Source organism: Miniopterus schreibersii, assembly GCF_964146895.1.
Source record: "Miniopterus schreibersii genome assembly, chromosome: 1".
NCBI lineage: Eukaryota > Metazoa > Chordata > Mammalia > Chiroptera > Miniopteridae > Miniopterus > Miniopterus schreibersii.
The window spans coordinates 66,479,420-66,501,612 of NC_138101.1; the positions used below are offsets into that span (position 1 = coordinate 66,479,420).

The 22,193-nt window shown below is 40.9% G+C and overlaps 1 protein-coding gene across 3 annotated transcripts in view; it reads right to left on the reverse strand.

Moving 5' to 3' along the window:
* PAPSS1 (3'-phosphoadenosine 5'-phosphosulfate synthase 1) overlaps nucleotides 1-13,586 on the reverse strand; it is an 81,184-nt gene extending 67,598 nt beyond the window's left edge. Inside the window, exons 1-2 of one of the 3 annotated variants that reach the window (XM_081144402.1) lie at nucleotides 13,446-13,586; nucleotides 4,758-4,872 (exon numbers count right to left, since the gene is read on the reverse strand). In XM_081144402.1, the coding sequence (XP_081000528.1) occupies nucleotides 4,758-4,872; nucleotides 13,446-13,505 (175 nt within the window). In that variant the 5' untranslated portion in view covers nucleotides 13,506-13,586. Of the gene's footprint in view, nucleotides 1-4,757; nucleotides 4,873-9,079; nucleotides 9,127-13,058; nucleotides 13,342-13,445 lie in introns of those variants that run through there. The other 2 variants (XM_081144401.1, XM_081144400.1) reach the window with 2 other exon arrangements.
* Between the last annotated feature and the right edge of the window lie 8,607 nt (nucleotides 13,587-22,193).

Here is a 22,193-nt window from a genome sequence, read left to right on the forward strand (position 1 = left end):
AAGTCACGGTAATATGGAAGGCTAACTGAAAAAAAACAGCAGAGATATGTTGAGAGGATCGATGCAGTGCTAACTGCTTTATACATGAAAAACTTGTATGAGTATAGCAGGTTATATTTTCCAAAGACGGTCACAACAGACACGTCCCATCCTGCAAGGTGGTCTACAATGTGACCCTGCCACTGTCACATCAAGAGGGATAGCCTCATTCCCTGACCATGAATCCGGGCTGGCCTTGGGACTCACTCGTGGCCAAAAGAATGCAGTGAAACAATGAGAAAGCACCTCACACCTGTCAGAATGGCTATTTAAACTAAATGAACTTTAAACTAAACAAATGAACAGACAACACCGACTCACAGATACAGAGAACAAACTGATGGCTGCCGGAGGGCTAGGCGGTGGGGGGATGGGGGAAAAAGAAGCGGATTAGGAGGTACAAACATAATTATAACATAAATAAGTCAAGAAGATGCAAAGCACAACATAGAAAATACAGTAAATAATATTATAATAACTTGGTACAATCGTCACAGATGGTTACTAGGCTTCTCGTGGTGATCACTTCATAAGGTCTATAAACATCAAATCTATGTTGTATACCTGAAACTAACATAACATTGTATGTCAACTATACTTTAATTAAAAAGAACTTTACATTCCAGAATTTAAAAAAAGAATGTACTGAACATAACAATGTGTGACTTCCAAGGCTGGGTCAGAAACGGCTATGCAGCTTCTCTCTGGACGCTTAATTCGGGAGAAGCCAGCTATTAAGTACCCCGAGATCACAGTAGGTGTTCGAGTCAGTTGCCTCAGCCACTGAAATCCCAGCTGACGAGACCATCAACTGAAAGACTGCACACACCCAGCACAGTTGAGCCTGAGATGACTGCACCCTCACCAGCACGACCTCAACCAAGTAAGAATAAGTGAAAACTGCCACTGAGCCCTTCTGAATTCCTCACCCACAAAATGGTAAGCAAATTAAAATGGTTGTTTTATACCTCTGGATTTTAGGTGCTTTGTCAGGCAGCAATAATATTGAAACAAAGAGATGGAGGCTGGGGATGAACAGGTTATTCTCAGTTTTTTGTTGTTGTTTTTAACTACCAGTTGAGCAACAAGTACCAAAAACAAGAAAACTGAAACCTGAACATCTAAACTTGTTATACCACAAGGACAACCTAAATTATAATAAAAGTGTATATTTATACATACATGTATCTGTATATCTTTATGTATATATTTAATTTGAAACAAAATAAGAACGGACACTGCTGAAAATTGAATTACTGACACAGAAGGTTTCAACTGAGATGATTACAGTGAACATGGACAAAAATGCAAAGAAGTTAAGGCAGTTACAGAAAAACAATAGATAAAACAAGGTAGACAATCCCAAACTAAGGTATGGTATACCTGAAGAAGAGAAACCAACTGTACTGGGTTGAATAGTGTCCTCCCAAAATTCATGTCTACATGGAACCTCAAAATGTGACCCTACTTTGAAATAAGGTCTTTGTAGATATAATTAGTTAAATTAAAATGAAGTTGTACAGGATTAGGGTGGACCCTAAATCTAATAATTGGTGCCCTTATGAAGACATAGAGAAAAGAAGGTGTTTCAAAAAAAGGCATATATATTAAAATAGAGCTCTCTCCCTCTCCCTTTCTCTCTCTCTTTTCTACTTTCCCCCCCTCCCCTTCCCCCAGGGGGATTTTGCTTCCTTTCTTTTAAGCTCCAAGGGCCCTTCTTTTGCCTCTATAACTTGTTTCCTGAGTCCACGCAGCCCAGCTGGCTCACTTCTTCCATGGCTCACTTCTTCTACCTCCGTGACTTTCTAAATAAACTTTTGCTTGTAAAAGTAACTAAATAAAATAATGCATTTACTAGCCAAGGAACTCCAAGGGTTGCCAGCAACCTCCATAAGCAAGGAGAGAGGCATGGAACAGATTCTCCCTCAGACTGTACAAAAGGAACCAACCTTGACCTCAGACTTTCAGTCTCCAGAACTATGAGAGGATACGTTTCTGTTGTGTGAAGCCACCCACTTCGTAGTGATTTGCTTCAGCAGTCCTCGGATACTATTATACCAACCAATGTTAAAATACAAAAGAAGAAAATTTATCTGAAATAAAATCTGAGAAAAAGCAAACCGTGCTCCAGGAGAATGGTATACAAACCACCCAATACCTTGACAGATCCCTTAAGCTACTGAATTGCAAGAAAACAAAGAAATCTTGGCCTCCAGCTCCAACAACAAAAAAACCAATGAAGGCTATAGAAGATTTAACAACATAATTAACAAGCTTGATCTGATGAACATATTATAGAATAGTGCACATGTCAGGAAAATGCTCTTTTCAAATAGACATTTATGAAAACTAAATACATACAGGACCATAAAGCACGTAACAAAAAAAATCTGATAAGCAGTATTTATAAGCATCATTAGTGGTAAAATAAATGGAATATGCCACGTTCAAGGAAAGGAAGACCCAATATCCAACATTCTAAAGATCAATTTTCCACAAAATTGAGCTTCACGTATAATGTAATCCCAAACTAAATCCCAACAGGGTTTAGGGGGAATTGGTTAAACTAATTTAAAACTTTATACAATAATGCAAAGAGACAAAAAAAAAAAAAAAAAAAGTCGTATTCCTGATGAATAAAGTTAGCCCTGGCAGTGTGCTCAGCTGGTTAGAGCATCATTCCATAGGCCAAGGCTGCAGGTCTGATCCCCGGTCAGGGCACATACAAGAAGCAACCAATCAATGCATAAATAAGTGGAACAACAAACTGATGTTTTCTTCTTTCTCTTTCTCTCTCTCTCCCTCCTTTGCTCTAAATAATCAATAAATTAAAAACCAAAATAAAAGAAAATCCTTTAAAAAAAAAAAAAGCTTAAAAAGAAAGAATAAGGTAAGAGGACTTATTCCACTAGATTTCAAGATTTATAAAAATATAATAATTAAGACAGTGTAGTAACAACAGGGGAATCAATAAGTATACCAGTGGAACAGATCAGAGTCCAAAAACAAGTCCACACGTCAGTGGAAACCTGACGACAGCGGGCACTGCAGGTCAGAGACAAAGGATATCCTCATCAATATATGCATGTGCTCTTGGGACAACTGATTGTCCATATGGAAAAAAAAAAAAATGGATCCCTCCCTCACACCACACACAAAAATCAACTGCAGATGGATAAAGGGCCTAAATGAGAAAGGCAAACCTTCTAAAAGAAAATACAGGAAAAGAATTAATTCTTCAGGCATCCAGATGAAAAAGGAAAAATTCTAAAAATAAGGGGAGGAAAATCAGATTTGTCTCACACAACTTTTAATACCAGAAGACAATGGAGTAATGTTTTAAGAATTCCAGACAAAGAGAGTGTGAACCAAATATACATATATTATTGTTGTGGCTGTTGTTAATCCCCACCAGGGTATATTTTTTCCATTGCTTGTCAAAGAGAACAGAAGGGAAGGAGGAGGAAGGGATAGGGAGAGAGAGAGAGAAACATCGATGTGAGAGACACATGGACCTGTTGTTGCCTCCTGAATGCACCCCAACAGGGAGATTGGGGGGGGGGGGGCGGGGATCGAACCTGCAAGGGCTGGGAGTGCCTTTGATTGGAAATCAAACCCGAGACCCTTTGGTGCACAGGCTATGCTCTAACCACTGAGCAACACCAGCCAGGGAGCAAATATATATTTTACAAGATAAACTGTCATAATAGACAGACATCCTTGAAAATAAAAACTCAGGGAATTCAGAGCCCAGCAGAAAAACATCTTACCAAAACCACTTAACAATGAAATAGAGAAAATTAAAACCTGACTCAAAGAAAGAGTTCATGAGTAGGCATGCCAATAAAAGAACTGATGGCTAGGTAATTATTGAATCAATTTACTTATAGAATTCAAATACAATTATAGAAATTTAAGCTTTGAGAATGGAATGTAAGTGTTACAAACAGGAAAAATGAAAAAGTAGCAATTTAACAGCAATCTAGTCTTAAGAATGAGGATATGGAAAGATGTGAGAATGCCGTCTTCTTTCTTACAAAAACAAACAGAACTGTCCAATATTGAAGCCAAAACAGAAATGTTATTTTTAACAATCCGCAAAACTTTTAAGGGTTGGTAGTATCTAATGTTGACAAAGACACTGTTGGTGGGAGAGTAAATAGGTATAAAATTTAAGTAGGCAATTTGATGAGGTCTATCTAAACTCTGAATACACAGTAAGTAAATACACAATTCTTAGAAGTGGAAGTATCCATCATTTTTAAATCTACCTCCAAAATCTGTATGAATTTACCCTCTCTGCAGCCTGCAATGAGTAATCCCAAAGACTCTGAGAAAACCAACACAAGCACCAATCAGACGCAAAAGCTGAATGACAGAAGTAAATTACCTTTACCACTCATTCTCTTCAATATACGGTTTACATTATTAGCCTCTTGAAAGAAGCCAGGTGTTATTTTCATGAAAAAGTCTAAAGAATGTAATGTAGTTATCAACTAGAAGGTAGTTTTAATATGCATCCCTTTATTTTAACAGCAATTCTATAAAGAAAAACAATTACCAAAAGGAAATAGGTTATTAAGCAACTTTGTCAGTTACGTGTTGCAACATTCCAAGTACAAGAACAGAGCTCAGAATTTAAATCTGCTTACTCTTGGTTCAAGGCTGTTCATAACACTGCTTTTGAAATAAGCTGCTTTATTTCTCTTTGACTATACCTGTTAGCCAAACTGTGCAACCACGAAAGCCACCTCTGGTGCCCACCACCTGCCCTCTCTTGTTCCTGCTGACATGGTGAGCTTGATAGGTGACATTAGTTGCTCTCTGCATCCCCTGAAAAAAGGAGGGAAGAAAGAAAGAATCCTTGTTCACTTGAATCTTTTAAAAGATAAACACATATTCCTTGCACACATGTAGTCACAGCCCTATGTAACAAAAGCAAGGCAAAAGAGTAAAACTAACAGTTAGCTTTTTTCTTTGGAGTACCTGGCAGTGTTTAGTGCTTTACATTCACAATTAATTTAATCCTGACAGACACCCAAGGACACAGAAACTCTTACTATTGTGATTTTACAGATGAAGATGTTAAACCTAAGAAAAGTTAAATAACTTGTCCAAGCTCCCATAACTAGTAAATACTAGATTACAAAGCCTGGACTTTTCACTTATTCATCCATTCATTCAACCAGTATTTACGAGACCCTTCGGATTACTGTTTGTTTGTTTTGGTCTTGTGTGAATTCCTCCTATACTTTGGATATGGACCCCTTATCTGCTGGATGTATCTGGTGGGTGTTCCCTCCCATTCAGTGGGTTGTCTTTTCATTTTGTTCATGGTTTCCTTTGATGTGTAAAAACTTTTTAGTTTGATGTGGTTCCATTTGTTTATTTTTTCTTTTGTTTCCCTACCTCAGAAGACACATCCAAAAAATACTGCTGGGAGCAATTCTGGAGAGTTTGCTGCCTGTGTTTTCTTCTAGTTGTCTAAGTTTTAGGTCTCACATCTGGGACACTGATCCACTTGGGTGTTTTGTTTTGTTTTGACTGATTTTCGAGAGAGAGAAACATCCATTTGTTATTCCACTTAGTTATGCATTCACTGTTTTGACTCTTCTATGTGCTGTATGTGCCCTGACCAGGGATTAAATCCACAGCCTTGGTGTATCAGGATGATGCTCCAACCAACTGAGCTACCAGACCAGGGCATTTCGGACGGTTTGCTTTTGTGTGTAGTGTGAGAGTGTGGTCTGGTTTCATTTTTCTGCGTGTATCTGTCCCAACATCGTTTATTGGGGGGCGGGGGACATTTAAAGACCTTTGATGGCAGCTGTGGGAGGCACCTTCCAGAGGAACCATTAAGCACAAAGTGGAAAAGTGACCAGGGAATCTAGAAAAACTGTTGGCAGCCTGAAGGACTCATGTGAAGTCAACAATCATAAATTTAAAGCGAGACCAGTCACTATGACTATGTTTTCTGCAGTCACAGGCTGAGGCATAGAATAGTGAGACGAATCCACCCAGGGCTGTGGTTTGGCCCAAAGGTTTTCAAAATGAGGAATAAACACCCTTGTAGGTATATAAGCATGGACTCTGTAAAGGAACATCTTTCCATCCAGTTCTTCAACTTCCAGAGACAGTCTTTTCTAAAGTCTGCCTGAGAGGTACCTAAGGTTCAGGACTTCTTTCCACACCTCCCCCTTCCCAGTACCCACAGTGTACAGGAGAAAGGCATCTCTGCCCATCTGAGTCTTACAATCACTCACTGCCCCCAAGTGGAAAATCCTCTGGGACCAAAGGTACCATTGGACAATTCTTTTAACAGGCACACCACAAAAGCCGCCCCCCTCCCCAGTCATCTCATTAATAGATGTATTTACAACAAAATTATGCGTGTATATGTTCAATAATCACTTCTGAAAATTATAATACGGGTCTCCTGACCCATTTCTTTCCAATAAGCTGATGAGACAAAGATAACTTTCCAGCTCTGCGTTTCCAATATCTTAAACAAAAAACAAAAAACAGGGTTTCTAACATCTGCATCTCTCGGAAACAGAGACACCTCTCCCGTTTCAGCCCCCAGTCAGGCTGCCTGAGAGAAAGGCGCTGAGTCTGAAGGGCGGGGGGGGGGGCGACCAAGAGGGCGCTTACGAGTTACTCTCCTACACCTGCGCAAGGGGTTTGACTGGGCCATTTTGTTTGGGGATTTTTTTTCCAAGTGACTCTTCTTTGGGGCAAGAAGAAAAGTATCTGATGAATTTTAATTCATTTTAACCCTATAACATATCTTCTGCTTTTCTTAGTAAATTGAGTAGAATGTATAAAAATTATGTGACAAGCTATAAACTACTGAGGACATGGCTGAGAGAAAATACAGATAAGCAGAGATTTTTTAATTACTAGAAGAGAATGTTCCTACATTAAAAAAATTCTGGCAGCAAATATGGCAGTCTGGGTATAGGGAGGCTTATTGTTTTCGTGTGCTTGATGTTTTTCATATAAAAAAATAAACTTTAAAAGAAGGATGTGCCCCATTCTCCTCCATCTCAGTTTTTCAGAGTAAACCAAAAAGCACTTTCTAAAACTCCTGGAACTGCAAGGTAGTGGGAATATGCCTGAACTTCACAAGGTACCCAAAGGCCACTTCCATATGCAATCTTCTTCTCGCTCCCCTCCCCCCTCCGCTTCCTTTTCCACCCCTTGTAGACAAATCCTTCCTATAATTCTACCAGAAAAATACCACATGAGTGACTCACAAAGGACCAAGAGTGAATGAAGTTAGTATTTCCTTCTGACTACATTCCTAGTCTCAGTCTGCAACAGCTTAGTTGCATGTTATAGACCCTGTAACCTATTACTAATATCATTTGTTTGTGATTTATAGATCGTTTTATACTTGTAGGTGTCTTTTTGTGTGTATATATTTTGACTTGCTTGGGGAGACAGGTCAAGCACTCTTAGTTACAGTTCTTTGGTTTTTCCACAACACCCACCCTTTCTTCTTGGGCCTGGCCCGCAGTGCTCAGTAAAAGTAAGATACAAGGCATTTATTTTAAAGTGTGGTTTGTCTTCTCTGTATACTGTGCAAATGAGATGACTAACGTTCAGAAATCTTAGTCTAGCAGAACGGGACAATTCACTTCAAAAGAATTCACAACTAAATGGCTACCAGTCCTGTTGCCCTAGCAACAGGCCAGAGTCACGTGCCTCTGATAGCCACGCTGTCCCTGTGTTACACATTCTACAAACCGTTGTCCTCATCGCCTACGCTAGTCGCCCTGTGCTCCTTTTTGACCCACTTTAACTTCCACGTGAGCTGTTTCGTTATTTTATCTGCTTCCCTAAGGGGCAAGTTAAGTTTTCCTTCAATGCCATTTAGAAAAATTTCATGCTTTGTGACTTTATTATGATTTTATAAAGAACTCTGCATTTTTAAGCGAAATTTGTAAAGGCACAGAGCAAATACCAAATATCAAGCATAATCCCGTACTTCCACTTCTATCACCCATCCCACAATCTACCTTAAACTTACTGCTACACAGGGTCTCCCTCCAAAGAGAATCCCTGAAATGGTAACAGGCATATTACTTTCATGTTCCAAGACATAATTTGGATAAAACTGAGGAGATGGTAATGCACAATGGGAAGAAACCCTTAGTTCACATTGATAACTAAAACCTTTAGTTCAGTTACTGATAACTGAAATTAAGCTTCTGAACATCACACATTCCTGGAGGCTGAGAAAAGAACTTGAGAAGGCTCCACTTAAACCTTGAGACTACAATGCATGAGCAGCAACACTGACTGCATGGCAGGAAGCAAATCTTAGGCCCTACCCCGAACCTCCTGAACTAAGTTACCAGCATGCTTATCTGATTGCCATCAACTGTCATGCATGCTCTGCGTATATATTTTGTCTCCACAACTATTCTGTTTTAAAGATTAAAGAATATTTAAATATTTACTTAATAGATTTTTTTTTTTAAGTATCAATATCTTCAATGGAAAGGGCCCTGGACAACCCCCAGGTGGGGAGCCCAGCCCTAAAAGATTCCTAGAAGTCAGAAATGAGTCTGGAACTATCTGTTCATTCAGTTTCGTTGGCTGATCCCTTCTAGATACAGGGGATAAAAGAGAACAAAACATTTCAAGGTCAGACACCAACTACAAACAGATAAAGAAATCATTACACTGACAGACCCTTGCCTCTACCAGGGTGACAGCAGGGCAGTCCCCAGGCATATGAAGCGAGTTCAGGGGCTGGGCAGTCACAAACACACTAACATCTACCTCAGGCGTTGAAATTAACTATTACAGCCATGAGTGCCCAGAAACACTTGTACACAAATGCTCACAGCAGCATTACCTGTGATAGCCAAAGAGTAGAAAGAGCTGAAATGAATAAACAACAGGTGGTATGTCCCACACGATGGCATATTATTCAACTATATAAAGGGACGAAGTACTGATGCATCCTACGGCGTGAATTTACCTTGAAATCTTTATGTTAAGTGAAAGACACCCACGAGAGGCCACGTACTGTATGATTCCATTTCGGGGGGCCGAGAATGGGGAAATCCAAAGACACAAAGTGCATTACTGGTTGTTCGGGCCTGGAGAGGGGGAGCAGGAAGATGAGGAACGACTGCTAATGGGTATAGGGTTTCTGTTGGGGGTGATAACAATGTTCTCAAATTATATATTGATAATGGCTGCACAACTCTGTGAACATATAAGAACACAGTGAATGTAAAGCAGAGATAAAGACAAAGGGGAGGGATGCAAACATCCAAGAAACCAGAGAGAATGAGAAAAAGCAACCTGAATAACAGCTGCATTCATCTAAAGTTAGAAAACGGCCGTCCATAAAATAATGTCTAGTATTTCCACTATTTTTACTCACTTAAAACTTATTTGGAACTTACATGCATATATGCATAACCCACGGACACAGACAATAGTGTGGTGAAGGCCTGGGGGCAGGGGGGCAGGGGGGCAGGGGGGCAGGGGGGAGGGGATCAATGGGGGAAAAAGAGGGGCATCTGTAACACTTTCAACAATAAAGATAAATTTTAAGAAAACGTATTTGGTAAAGAACTGTATCCTTAGGAAAGGATATTTCACTAAAATGATCACCACTTAGGTAAATACCAAAAAGAAATACTATTATCTTCATTTGAACTAATTACTTAGTACTGCACTTTTAAAACAATTCAGGGCTGGAGTTTTGCTGTTGGCATGCTATGGGTATTTGATCCATCTCAGAGCAAGAGATGGTAACTACCAGGCTGGTGGAAAAGGAAATTCTATTATCAATTGGATTTTATTTTAAATTACTATTTCTTTATTTCAGATTTACATAACTTTTCCCCCTTTTTCTAAATCAAATAATAACTTTCTGGCCCAGGGAATCTGCTCTGGAAGCTGTCCTGTGCACTGTAGGATGTTTAGCAGCATCCCTGGCCTCTACCCACTAGATGCCATAAGCACCACACACACACACACACACACACACACACACACACACACAACACAACCAAAAATGTCTCCAGATGTTTCAAAACACACCCTGGGGGTGCCAAAATTTTACTTGGTTGAGAACCACTGGAGTAGAGGACTACTCCTTAAAATTCAATGTACTAGAGCCAGGCTGGGGAAACTTATATCATATTTCAAATTTAGAGAAGCAACTATTCTAAGGAAAAGCTAAGAGCACTGGGTAACCTGCCAGAAGCCAGGCCTCAGAATTGCCTAATGTCGTGATAGTAGCCACTATCTCTTGAAATTTCCTTCCCCTGGAAAGAAAGTAAAAATAAAATCGTAAGTACAAAAATACACAGATAAGTAGAAAAAATGTTGACATCCATCTCAAAGTAACTATCTAGACCTGCCTGTACAATAGAATGTCGTTCTGAGATTATGAAAATGTTCTATACTGTGCTTTCCAATGCAGTGGCTGCTAGCTACGAGGCAATGCAGCACCTGAAATGTGGCTCATGAAATAAGGAACAGAATTTTTAACGTTATTTAACTATCACTAAATTTAAGTTGCCACAGGTGACTAGTAGTTATCAGACTGGACAACACAGATCTAGACCTTGTTATCATTCTTCTTATTACTGTGTTAGTCAACATTAAGAGTAAGTTCTTGGTAAAAGTCCAGTTTTTCCTCTTTGGGCAATTATTCCAGCACCATCTCCCTGGCTTCTAGAATAGGAAGATCAATACCTTCCCTGACAACAACCAGGCCAATGCTCCAAAGAATGGATATATTGTCCTCTTGCTTGGCCTTTAATATGTTGTGCATCCTATTTCTGCATTCCTGTTTCATTTTTGTACCACCTCAGTCTTCCCCAAAATCCAGAATGGGCAGCTGGCCTTCTATGAAAAGCATCCAACAGTATTAGGGACAAAATGTTTAGAAAAGGCAGAATTGGTAAAAGGGAAAATTATCTCATTCATTTATTTGTTTGCTTTTTAATTAACTCTCTCCCAGGTAGAATGTAATATCCAAGAGAGCAGGACCCTTCCTGTTTTACCACTGCATCCCCGACACGTGGAACAAAGACATGTCCTAGGCATGCTTCAAATCTCTTACAGGCACACTTCAGAGAAATCGCAGGTTTGGTTCCAGACCGCCATAATAAAGTCACATAAATTTTTGGTTTCCCAGTGCACATAAAAATTATGATTACACTATTCTGCAGGCTATTTAGTGTTTTTTTAAGTACATACCTTAACTTAGAAATACATTATTGCTAAAAATGGTAACCATCAACTGAGCCTTCAGTGAGTAATAATCTTTTTGCTGGAGGAGGGTATTTCCTCATGTTGATGAATACACAGTATCTGTGAAGCACAATAAAATGAGGAATGCCTGCAATAACCCTGTCTGTTTTCCAGGGCTTCCACATCTGGAACAATGTCTAATTTCTCCAGCAACCAGTCTTCCTGGAACACCATTTTTATCATGTAATGGGGACATTAAAGGTGTATGGGTTCTTCACATTTGTGTCTATCCACTGATTTAAGTATGTGAGAGGGAAACATGGTGGGTGTTCCCTATTGGGGCAAAAAAGACTTGCAAGGCCCAGAGAATCAAAAATTCTAGCCTCATCAAAAATCTCCCACAGAATCAAGTCTTGCCTCTGGAGGCAAACATTAACAACTGCGTAACCTAGCCCCAGCCTATCAAATTTTATCTCCACTCAACAAAAACTCTCCAGAGTAGTCAAACTCTTAGTTGGTCTTGGAATAAAATAATAATTCTTATTCCCCGCCCTTACTCACAACAGCTCCCCTCTGCCTCAGAAATTTGAGCACATTTCTCTTCCATAAGCCCTCCCCAAAACACCCAGGCTAAATTAATCTCTCCTCTAAATTGCAAAAAAAAACAAAAAAACTTGTCTTACACCACTGATTGTGGTCATAATGACAAGCTCATCACCTGGCAGAGTAATTTACAACCCCAATCAGGCTATGAGCAACCAGAATGCAACCACTGAGTCCCTCATTTTTCATATTTTCTATGTCTGGCACAGGTCTCTACAAAGAATATACACTTATTTAGCAAAAGGAGTAAGTAAATAAATGAGCAACAGATAGTGTAACTGAAGTTACCTTTAAATACCTTAATTGAGTCCCCTATTTCCCTAAACCAGGAAATACTCAAGGTAACAAACAGGAGCACTATCAATAGTTTCATGACAATGGCCTCACTGTACTTTCAAATTCATTACCTTCTTTACTCTTCAAATAACCCTGTAAAGTACACACTACTACACCCTTCTTTAGTCAGCTGAAGTTTAAAGAAGTTATTTTCCTCAAGATCACACACTAGTAAATGGCAAAGCTGGTACCTGAGACCAGGCCGCTGGTCCAGTGCTCCTTCCAGTGTTCTAACTCACCTTCCCTTAAAACCTAAGGAAAAGGCAGCAACTAAAAGGAAAAAGGAATCAGGTGAGAATCCTTGGCAACAACAGATACGGTAAATGAATGCCTGCAAAGGAACATTTGCCTGAAATGGCTTCTTCTTCTTTTTTTCCCCCCTTGACTCACCAAGGGTAATGATTTGTAAGGCTACTTTTTTACCTCATGATTTTGTTGTACTGTGAAATAAAAATATCCACCTAATCCTAAAACCAGCGCCTGTCCAGATTGCCAAATTGGACACCCCCTCCCCACCCCACCCAGAAGGGCACCGATGACTTTGGATGAAGACTGTTTCTTATCAAAGAATACGGAAGGAAGCAACCTCAGTGAGGGCACACCATCTGACCATCAAAGCTAACTGACTGTCCTTGCTAAACGTTATTATAAACCATTAGTCTTCCCACACCTTCCTGTCTCCAGGAATCCAGCCTTAAAACTCCGTGTAATGTGTCAGACATTCCAACCGAACACCGAGCCACAAAGAGCCTCAGTTCTGTGAATGCTCAGCTCCTGAATGGCTACATTGTTGGGCACCCTCTCTTCACACTGAAGCTCAGTAATGGAAAGACTTGGACATGGACCCAAACCTGGGCGAACTGCGCTGGCGGAGCCAAGAAAAGCCAGCCGCACACCGAAGACGCCCGCCTCCGCCGCCTCCGCACACTTCACGCCGCTCCAGGGGATGCAGGCAGCTTCCCCGGCCAGGGTGCGGGTTGCAGCAGCCGCCAGCTCTCCCCGTCCGCACGGGCTTTAAATCGAGGTCTCCTCTGAGCCGAGGCACTGGGGACGAGGGCGTTCTTTCCACCCCGGGTGGGTCGGACCCCCGCACCGCCCAGCCCCGCGCCGCCCACCCCCCAGCCGCGCGGCGCCGCGGCCTCGGGTACCCATCTCCGGCGCTCCAGGGAGGATGCAAAGGAGGAGCAAGGGAGGCAGCGGCTCCGGAAGCAGCCGCAGCCGAAGGCTCCGAGACTCACCCAGTTCTGCACGTTGTTACTCAGCTTGACTTTCTTGCACAGGCTCCCGGGTGCCTCCATGGCTGCAGAGCACGCGCGGGCGCCGGGGTGCTCAGCGCCCGGAGGCCGACCGGAGAGGGAGGGCCGGGGAGGGCGGGGCGGGGCGGGAGGCGGGGTCTCCTCGCGCTGCCGCGCGCGCGCCGACGTGCGCTCGTGCCCGCGCCTCCGGCTGCCCGCGCGGGCCCGGCGCCTCCGGTGTAGGTCCGGGGCAGAGGTCTGCGGGGAGGGGCGCAGCGGAAGGCGGGGACCGGGGCGCGAGGGAGGCGGGGCCTTCGGCGCCCACGGCGCTCCTCCCTCTGAATTCTGAAGCAGGAACCGCGCCGGGGAAAATAACCGTGGGCCGCGCGGGCCTCTGTCGGGGAGCAGCCTGGCGCTGCGCAGCTCGGGGGCGCCGGGCCCAGTCCCGGGGACCCGCCTCCTGGGCAACGGCTACTGGCCCTTCGTGCCCGTGAGCTTTGGGAGTCGACGTGGACGTGGACTCCCGCCCTTCTGGCTTTTCCTCCTAAACCGGCTCCAGTCTCGTCTCCACCCAGTCTGTGCCCTTGTTAGCTAAGCCACATTTAAAAATGGATTTTGCAGACTTACCAAGGGAAGGGTTGATTCACTGAACTTATTTTCCACAAGTTCCTCTTCATTTTAGAATTCTGCTCAACGCCTAATTATTTTTACAAAGGCAATGCCCTATCTCTGGACATCAAGAATTAATATCTCCTGGGCTTAGTGGTTATGTGCACAATGCCTCCTTTCCCCCATGATAATGGAGAAAATATAATGGAATAAGCATGGCTAAGAGAGTCACTTAAAATAGGCAGGAGGCTATTAAGGCACTGGGGCTGATGAACATCTTGTGCCTCAGTTCTCAGAGCTGCTATTAAGTCACTAACCTGTTGCTAAACTCTGCTCAAGGCTGAGCCATAAACATTCTAAAACAACTGCTGCATGGAAACAGGGACTTTGTTTCCTTGTAGTTCCCCCCCCTTATTTGCATGTTGGAACTAACCAATCCTGGTTAATCTATCCCTCATTTGCATGGAAGAATGACACTGGTTTTTGCTTTTATAAAATCTGCCCTTTTTTTGTTCTCTCCAGACCAGTTTTGGTTGCTCCCTGAATCTGAGTCTCAGACTGCAATCCTTTTGCTCAAATAAATGGCTTTTCTTTATTACAGCCTGAACCTCATCTTTGGTTAACCCACTTGGAAACCTCTCTTCACATTGGGAGATTTCTGTCCAGTACTTCTCACCCACCAGGCTGAAAAGGGGCCTGTCTTATTAGCTCCTCAGGAAATCCTTGGAGGACTGAAATTCAGGCTGAATGCCCACCTATGGATGACATTTTCACATTCACCCAGTTATTCCAGGGCTAGTTCATAGAGGGATGAGCCAGAGGGTATGGGGGAGCTTCCTCCGTGAGTCATCTCCTCTCCCGTGGCCATTATTCTGAGCGCTTCTCCACAGCTTGCCCCCTGGCACCAAGATAGTTATTTGAAGCTCTGCTCCTCCATAACCCAACAGCCTCTCCACTCACACCCATCTCTAAAACCTGAAGCTGCTGCCTCTTGATAGCTAGGAAATAAGTCAAGTCCCCTCTTTATTTACCAGACTGCCACTGTCTCAAATTAGGCCTTTCCCACATCCAACCTGAATCGCAACTAAGCCCCTTAACTGGACATCCTCCCACCTGTGCAGCTGCTCCGTACACACCTGCCACCCATGGCATTCTTGAGGTTTCTGTTAGAGTGGTATTTCTAAAATTGAAATTCAGTCTTGTTATTGGACCAATTAAAATGTCCATGGTTCCCTATAGCTTCTAAGGGGTTCCTAATCAAAGGTCTGTATGTATACAGAATTGAACCTCAATGTAATTCTGAATTCTGCCACTGCAGGAATGAGCTTGTAAGGGCATCCTAAGCTTCAGGTGAGAATACAGCACCATATTTGGAATGAGCCCCTTCTCCAAGGAGTGCTGGCTCTTGTTAGAGGGAAATTATATTTAGGTATCACAATCTGTACTCTAGGAATGCTCATTGCTTATGAGTTAGTCCATATTTCTAGGCTTTTTAGTGAAAGACTATTTTTAAGGTAAATTATATCATGAGTTTACATTGCTATTATCAATCCAAATTCATGATTCCAGACATGGGTCATGCATGAGCCTGAAACATCTTGTCAAACCCAAAACAAGGAAATTATCAAAAAGTACTAAAATTATGTCAAAAGGACTCAGGAGCCAACTTGAAGAAGCTTTCCCATGTCAAAGATGGTACAATCAGAGAACTGAGGGGTAATAACTAAAAAATATTAAAACAAATCAAATATGGGATTTCATAATAATGATAATTTAGAAGAACTCATTCTCACCCTTGGAGGATGTTAGTGAATCAACTCATTATTTTGAAAACTGATAAATAAAAGGAAATTATTAAGCATTTACTCTGTATTCCCTGCACTCATTGTATGTCAGGTAATGAAAAAGTCGATGCGGGGAAGTTTCTCTTGGTAGAAGTACAGCTAAAATAAAGAAGGAAAGATAGAATTATATCACCATTTTACAACTTCTAATGAAATAATGGATAAAAACAATGACCCTCAATCACTGCGAGTATGAAAACAAAGAACATGGGAACTTTTTACTCCTGATGAAGTAGTAATGCCAAAAAAAAATCAGATCTGATTCTAATCAAGCCTTCCGGTCTAATCATTTTACAGTTACTACAGAGGAAGCAGGAAGATGTAAAATCACCACAAATGCAACTGGACAAATGCAAACTGAAAAACACTCCATCGTAAATGATCTGATTCTTCAATAATTTAATGACAAGAAAAAAGAAATGAGGAAGAACTAAAGATTACAATAAAACTTAAGAGAAATATCAAGCAGTTAAAATATATGAAATGTATTTGAACACTGATTCAAACCAGAATTATTTGACTCTAAATTGTTTAGATATATAATTTTGACACACACATGCAAAGAAACAAAACAACTTTTTTTAAAAAGGTGAATTAAAGATCAAATGAAATAAGCATGTGAGAACAACCCTTAAAGTGTTTGGCTTCAAAATGGAGCAGAGAAATGAGAGATAGCTGCAGGAAAATACAGAATCAAGATAGAATATTTCAAAAAGAAAGGAGAAGCTAGGACAAATTGCAGACGAGAATGATCCAACAGGGAGCAAGAGGGTAATGGATGGAGGTTCTTGAGGGTTGGATCCAGAACACAAGTAAAGATGGACCTTTGAAAGGAGGAAGGTCATTCTTTTTTTTTTTTCTTTTTTTTTTTTAATATGTTTTTTAGAAAGAGAGGAAGGGAGAGGGAGAAAAGGGAGGGAGATAGAAACATTGATGAAAGAAACCTCAATCGGCTGCCTCCTGCACACCCCCCACTGGAGATTGAGCCTGCAACCCGGGCGTGTGCCCTGGCCAGGAATCGAACCAGTGACCTCTGGGTGCATGGGCTGACACTCAACTACTGAGCTGCAGTGGCCAGGCAGAAGGTAATTCTTGCAAATAAAGTAAAGGAAGATGGGCATAGATGCCAGCCTATTTGTATCGGTGGTGGGAGGATGAGAGAATTTCCATTGAGGATTTTTAGTTTCTCATTTAACCATGAGGCCAGGCCATTAGTGAGAGAGGACCATACTTTCAAAGCTACTGCTCTAAATAATAAATGGGCATTCCTAGATGTCTATAGCTAAGTAAGCTTAGGCACTGAAATACTCTTCCCTCACAATTTAACTGTGTATTACAAAAGCCATCAAAATTGAAAAGAGCAAATTAAATATTTTAGGCTAAACTGAGGAGCTATAAAAATTAGGAAACCCAGAGCGAAGTGTATTTTAACCCTTCAGATACATAGGTATTCTCAGTAAGATGGTAATAGGTAAGTAAATAAGCTTGATAATATTGTAAGTCACTTACCTTGGTAATACTGGAGTATCCGTCTCAGAAGTTAGTCTGGGATGAACAGAATTTTTAAAATGCCACAGAAGCCAGAGGTCATTCACGCTCCACACTTGGCTGTTGTTAAATCCCCACCCGCAGAGAAATTGGTGTGATGACTTGGAAGCAGACAGGAATTTCCTTCTGCAAGGAATCACTGCAGATTCAGGAAAATTCCTTTCCTACTACTCACTTTGAATCTCTGGGACTTGTCTGTACTATTTCTCCACATTTTGCGTATGTGGAGAAGAGAGATGAAGTTCTGTGAAGGCATATCTTCTCCACCAGGGGGATTTAATTGAACAAAGAACAAGGTAAGAGAGAGAGGCCTGAAAGAATCCCTGAAACATCACTTACCAAAATTCATCTGAAGCATTTCCTTGTGGTTATTATTGTCATCTGTTTTCCTTAGAAAAAAATCTCCCAAAAAGTGAATTTAATAAGGCAAGCTACTAAAATTGTTATGTTTTTAAATTATGGCTTGTCCATAACTAAAAGGAGATCTTCAGAACAAGTGGAAATAACTTGCTCAAATTCTAGGTTTTCTACTAATTATATGTTTTCAGGTAAATGTGTAACTTATGGACGTGGGGTTGATCTGATAAATTTATCTCAAAGGATTCTTCCAGTGCTAAAATTATTCTAGGTTCTTAATTTAGGTGGCATTTATACCCAAAAATAATAATTTAATCAAAACCAAAGAATATCTTCAAGGACCTTACTATATGTAAAACATTGTGTTAAGTCCAGCTGCCATGGCTCAGTGATTGAGCATCGACCTGTGAACCATAAAGTCACGGTTCAATTCCTGGCCAGGGCACATGCCGGGACTGCAGGCTCAGTCCCCGTGGGGGACGTGCCGGAGGCAACCAATCAATGACTCCGTCTGATCACTGATGTTTCTCTCTCTCTCTCCCTGCCGCTTCCTCTCTCTGCAATCAATAAAAACATATTTTTAATGAAAAAAGTAAAACATTAAAAATTGTTATATGTTAAATGAGTAGTAACTAATGGGAAGCAGCAGTAAACACAGCATATATTCTTTTGCCTAGATTCTTTTGGCATAATTATGATGAGATTTATCTATGTTTCTGTGCATATCAATAGTTCATTCCATTTTATTGATGATTAGTATTCCATCTTACCCTGTCATGGTTTTATTAAATTAACATTTGCTAAGTAGAGCACAGGATGCTGGATAGTGTGTTGCTATTTAACAAAAGACCACAAGAGAAAGTGAAATACAGTTTATTACTCACAGTCCTGGTGGAGGTGCACAGCACACTTTGAGGGGCTACGTGGGGAGGTCAAGGAAGGGTGCAGACAGAGAGAGTGATAGGATCTGGAGCACATGCCTTTCTTAGGGTCCACAAGTGGAGTGCTTTGGGATTTCCCAAGGTAGGGACAGATTGATCAAGCTCAAAAGAGCAGGGTTTTCGTAAGCTCCATGGGGTGTTACCTAAAATGCATGCAAAGGGAAAGTCTTGGAGGCAGGTGAGACTACTGATCACAAGAGCTATTGGAGAAGTCATATCAGGAACTTATATTTGCCTATGACTCTACAAGCTATTACCCAAAGCAGCAACTTTCAACCTTTTAATCACTAAAATTCTGCAGCAAAAAAATATATTTTTTGCCCATCTGACAAAAAGAATAGGTATAATTTTGATTCATTCACACCAGACAGCTATTGTTGTGTTGACTGTTGTCATTTTTTTTTTTTTTAATATAATCTAAGGGAAAAGGGATCAGTGACCTAATTAAATAGTCAGGTATTGCATTTTTTAAATTCTTGAAGCTCACCAGTTGAAAAATCACTGGTCTAGAACATGCAATTGCATGAGGGGGCTAGTGTCAGTTTAAGGTTCCCAGAGGCACTTGGCCAAACAAAACGGATGACAAAGCAGCGATACCATTGAGTAGCTTAGCTGAACTCTTAACACGTGAATATACCATAATCTGTTTATTCATCTGTTGAAGGATATTTGGGTAATTTCAGTTTGGGGCTATTGTAAATAAAGCTGCCATGAACATTTATATATAAGTCTTTGTGTGGCTATATGCTTTCCTTTCCCTGGAGTAAGTATGTAGGAGGGAAATGGCTGGGCCATGTGGTAGGCATATGTTTAATTTTTTGAAAACTGCCAAAACCATTTTCCAAATGCTTTTGCAATTTTATATTCCTGCCAGCAGTGAATGAGAATTGTAGTTGTTTTATATCCTTGCCAACACTTGATATGGTTGGTCTTTTTAATTTTAGTCATTGTGGTAGTATGCAGTGGTACCTCTTTATGGTTTTAATTTGTCCTTGCCTAATAACAATGATGTTAAACACCTTTTCATGTGTCTTTTGGCAAAGAACTCTACCTTGTATTCCAGACACCCAGCTCCAACTTCTTGACTCAGGGGTCCACTGGTCTCTGCCTGGGTTCCCCCCACCCGGCATTGTAGCCTGGAAACTCTCTAGAGATAGTAAGCTAAGGCAATTATAGGACTTATTTATTTTCCCATTTTTCAGGGATCACTGTCCTGTACTGCCTGGTATCCAATGTCTTAAAACCATTGCTTTAAGTATTATTTTATTGGTTTTTTGTTAGTTGTTTCAAGTGGGAGAGTGCATCCAATCACTGATATTTTTTTTCTGCCCAGACATTGAAGTTGCTTTTTTATGAAGTTACTTTTATAGCAATAATTTCTTTGCTTTTTTTGCTGTTGTTAATCCTCACCTGAGGATATTTGTTTCCATTGCTTTTCAGAGAGAATGGAAGGGAAGAAAAGATGGAAAGAGAGGGAGAGAAAGAGACAGAGAGAAAGAGAGAGAGAGGGAGAGAGAGAGAGAGGCTCTGATTCTACATGGAAAAGACTAAGGAACCCAGCCTACAGGGAGAACCAAAGCCCCAAATATCTGACCCTAGCAGCACTGTTACCAGCGGTATTGGACCTCAGTTCTTGAGTTCAGCAAAAAAAGAATTCAGAGCTAAGAACTCAAATTCTAAAAGAAAGTTTATTTCCCGGCAGACATACTTAGCAGTTGAGCATTGACCTATGTATCATCCAGGAGATCGAGGTTCGATTCCCTGTCGGGGCACATGCCCGGGTTGTGGGCTCGATCCCCAACAGGGGGCGTGCAGGAGGCAGCCGATCAATGACTCTCTCATCATTGATGTCTCTCTCTCTCTCTCTCTCTCTCTCTCTCTCTCCCCCCCCTTCCTCTTTCTGAAATCAATAAAAATATTTTTAAAAATAAAAGTAATAAAATTCATTTAGAAAGTTAGAGAGGTAAATAAAAGTGAGCCGTATGAGAAATGGGCTCAGGAAACAAGTTAAAGAGGCAAAAGAAGGGCCCCTGGAGCTTAGGAGAAAGAGAAGAAGGTAAAGGTAATGCACCTTGGGGGAAGACGAAGGGACGGGAAAGGCTCGGGTATGCTCCAGAAAGGACAGTGCCCCAGCTACTCTTAAGTGTCTTTGGTTAGGGAAGACAGGATTTTACGATTTTCTAGATGGCTGTAAACTGGTCGGCCATTTAACTATCTATCTCAGTTTCCCCATTCCACTTGTCCTGGCTTCCTAGCCTGTCTCAACCCCATTATTCCATCCATCCTAGCAGAAGTGGCAGACACCCGAGTGAAGAGCCATCCTGGACATTCCAGCCCCAGCAGTGAGATAAACAAGCCATGGCCAAATCCCAATCCACAGAATCGGGAGGCATAATAAAATGGTTGTTTGTTTTTATTGATTGATTTTTGAGAGAGCAAGGGAGAGAAGAGAGAGAGAGAGAGAGAGAGAGAGAGAGAGAGAGAGAGAAATCAATTGGTTATTCCACTTATTTATCCATTCATTGGTTGATTCTTGCACGTGCCCGAAACCTGGGCGTATTGGGACACTGCTCTAACCAACTGAACTACCCAGCCAGGGCAAGTGGTCGTTGTTTTAAGCCACTAAGTTTTCAAGTAGTTTGTTAGGCATCAATAGGTAAACAAAAAATATATGAACTGTTTTGGAAAAAAAATGTTGCATAAACTTAATATATTGTGCCTAAATTCTATTTATAAACACATATGTCTGTTTAAGAAATAACTCACTTTAGAGGATGTAGGCATAAGAAACATCCAAATGTGTGAAGAATTTTTATTATAAGAGCTTATTTGAGCTAAACTGATGATATTCCTGGAAGCAAGATCACAATAGACTAAGAAAAATGTTCCTCAGAATGACAGTTTGCAGCTTCTTTTATGCATTTGGAATTAAGGAGGGATCGTAAGGAAGATTAAACGAAGGTGGGAGAAAGTGAGCGGGAAATGGTGGCGGGGCGATTGACAAGATTATGTGCTCTCTGGAGTGTAGTTAGGCTTCCGAAAAAAGACATTTCAAAGGTGTGTTAACCTAGATGCACAGAAACAATGACCAGAGCTTGCTTAAGGCAACGAAACCTTTTACTTAAAAAGTTATATGCCTGGGACTTGAAGACCCATCATGACCTGTCCAGTTAGGAATTTATGATCAAATCACCCTGTCAGGTTACTTTCCATAGAACCCCTTTTTCATGAGCAAGTATTTATTTACAAATACTTAAATAATTTCACTGTTTACTACATTCATTGGCCTTCATTTATTTTTTAAAATAACCACATTATCAGTGAAAATTAAAAATCAAATAAAGTTATAAAATATTTAATCACAGAGAAGCCAATTTAATTGCACATATTTCTTCCAGTAAACAAAATTAAAATACTTCCATACAATAAGGAATTAAGAAAAAATTGGATTG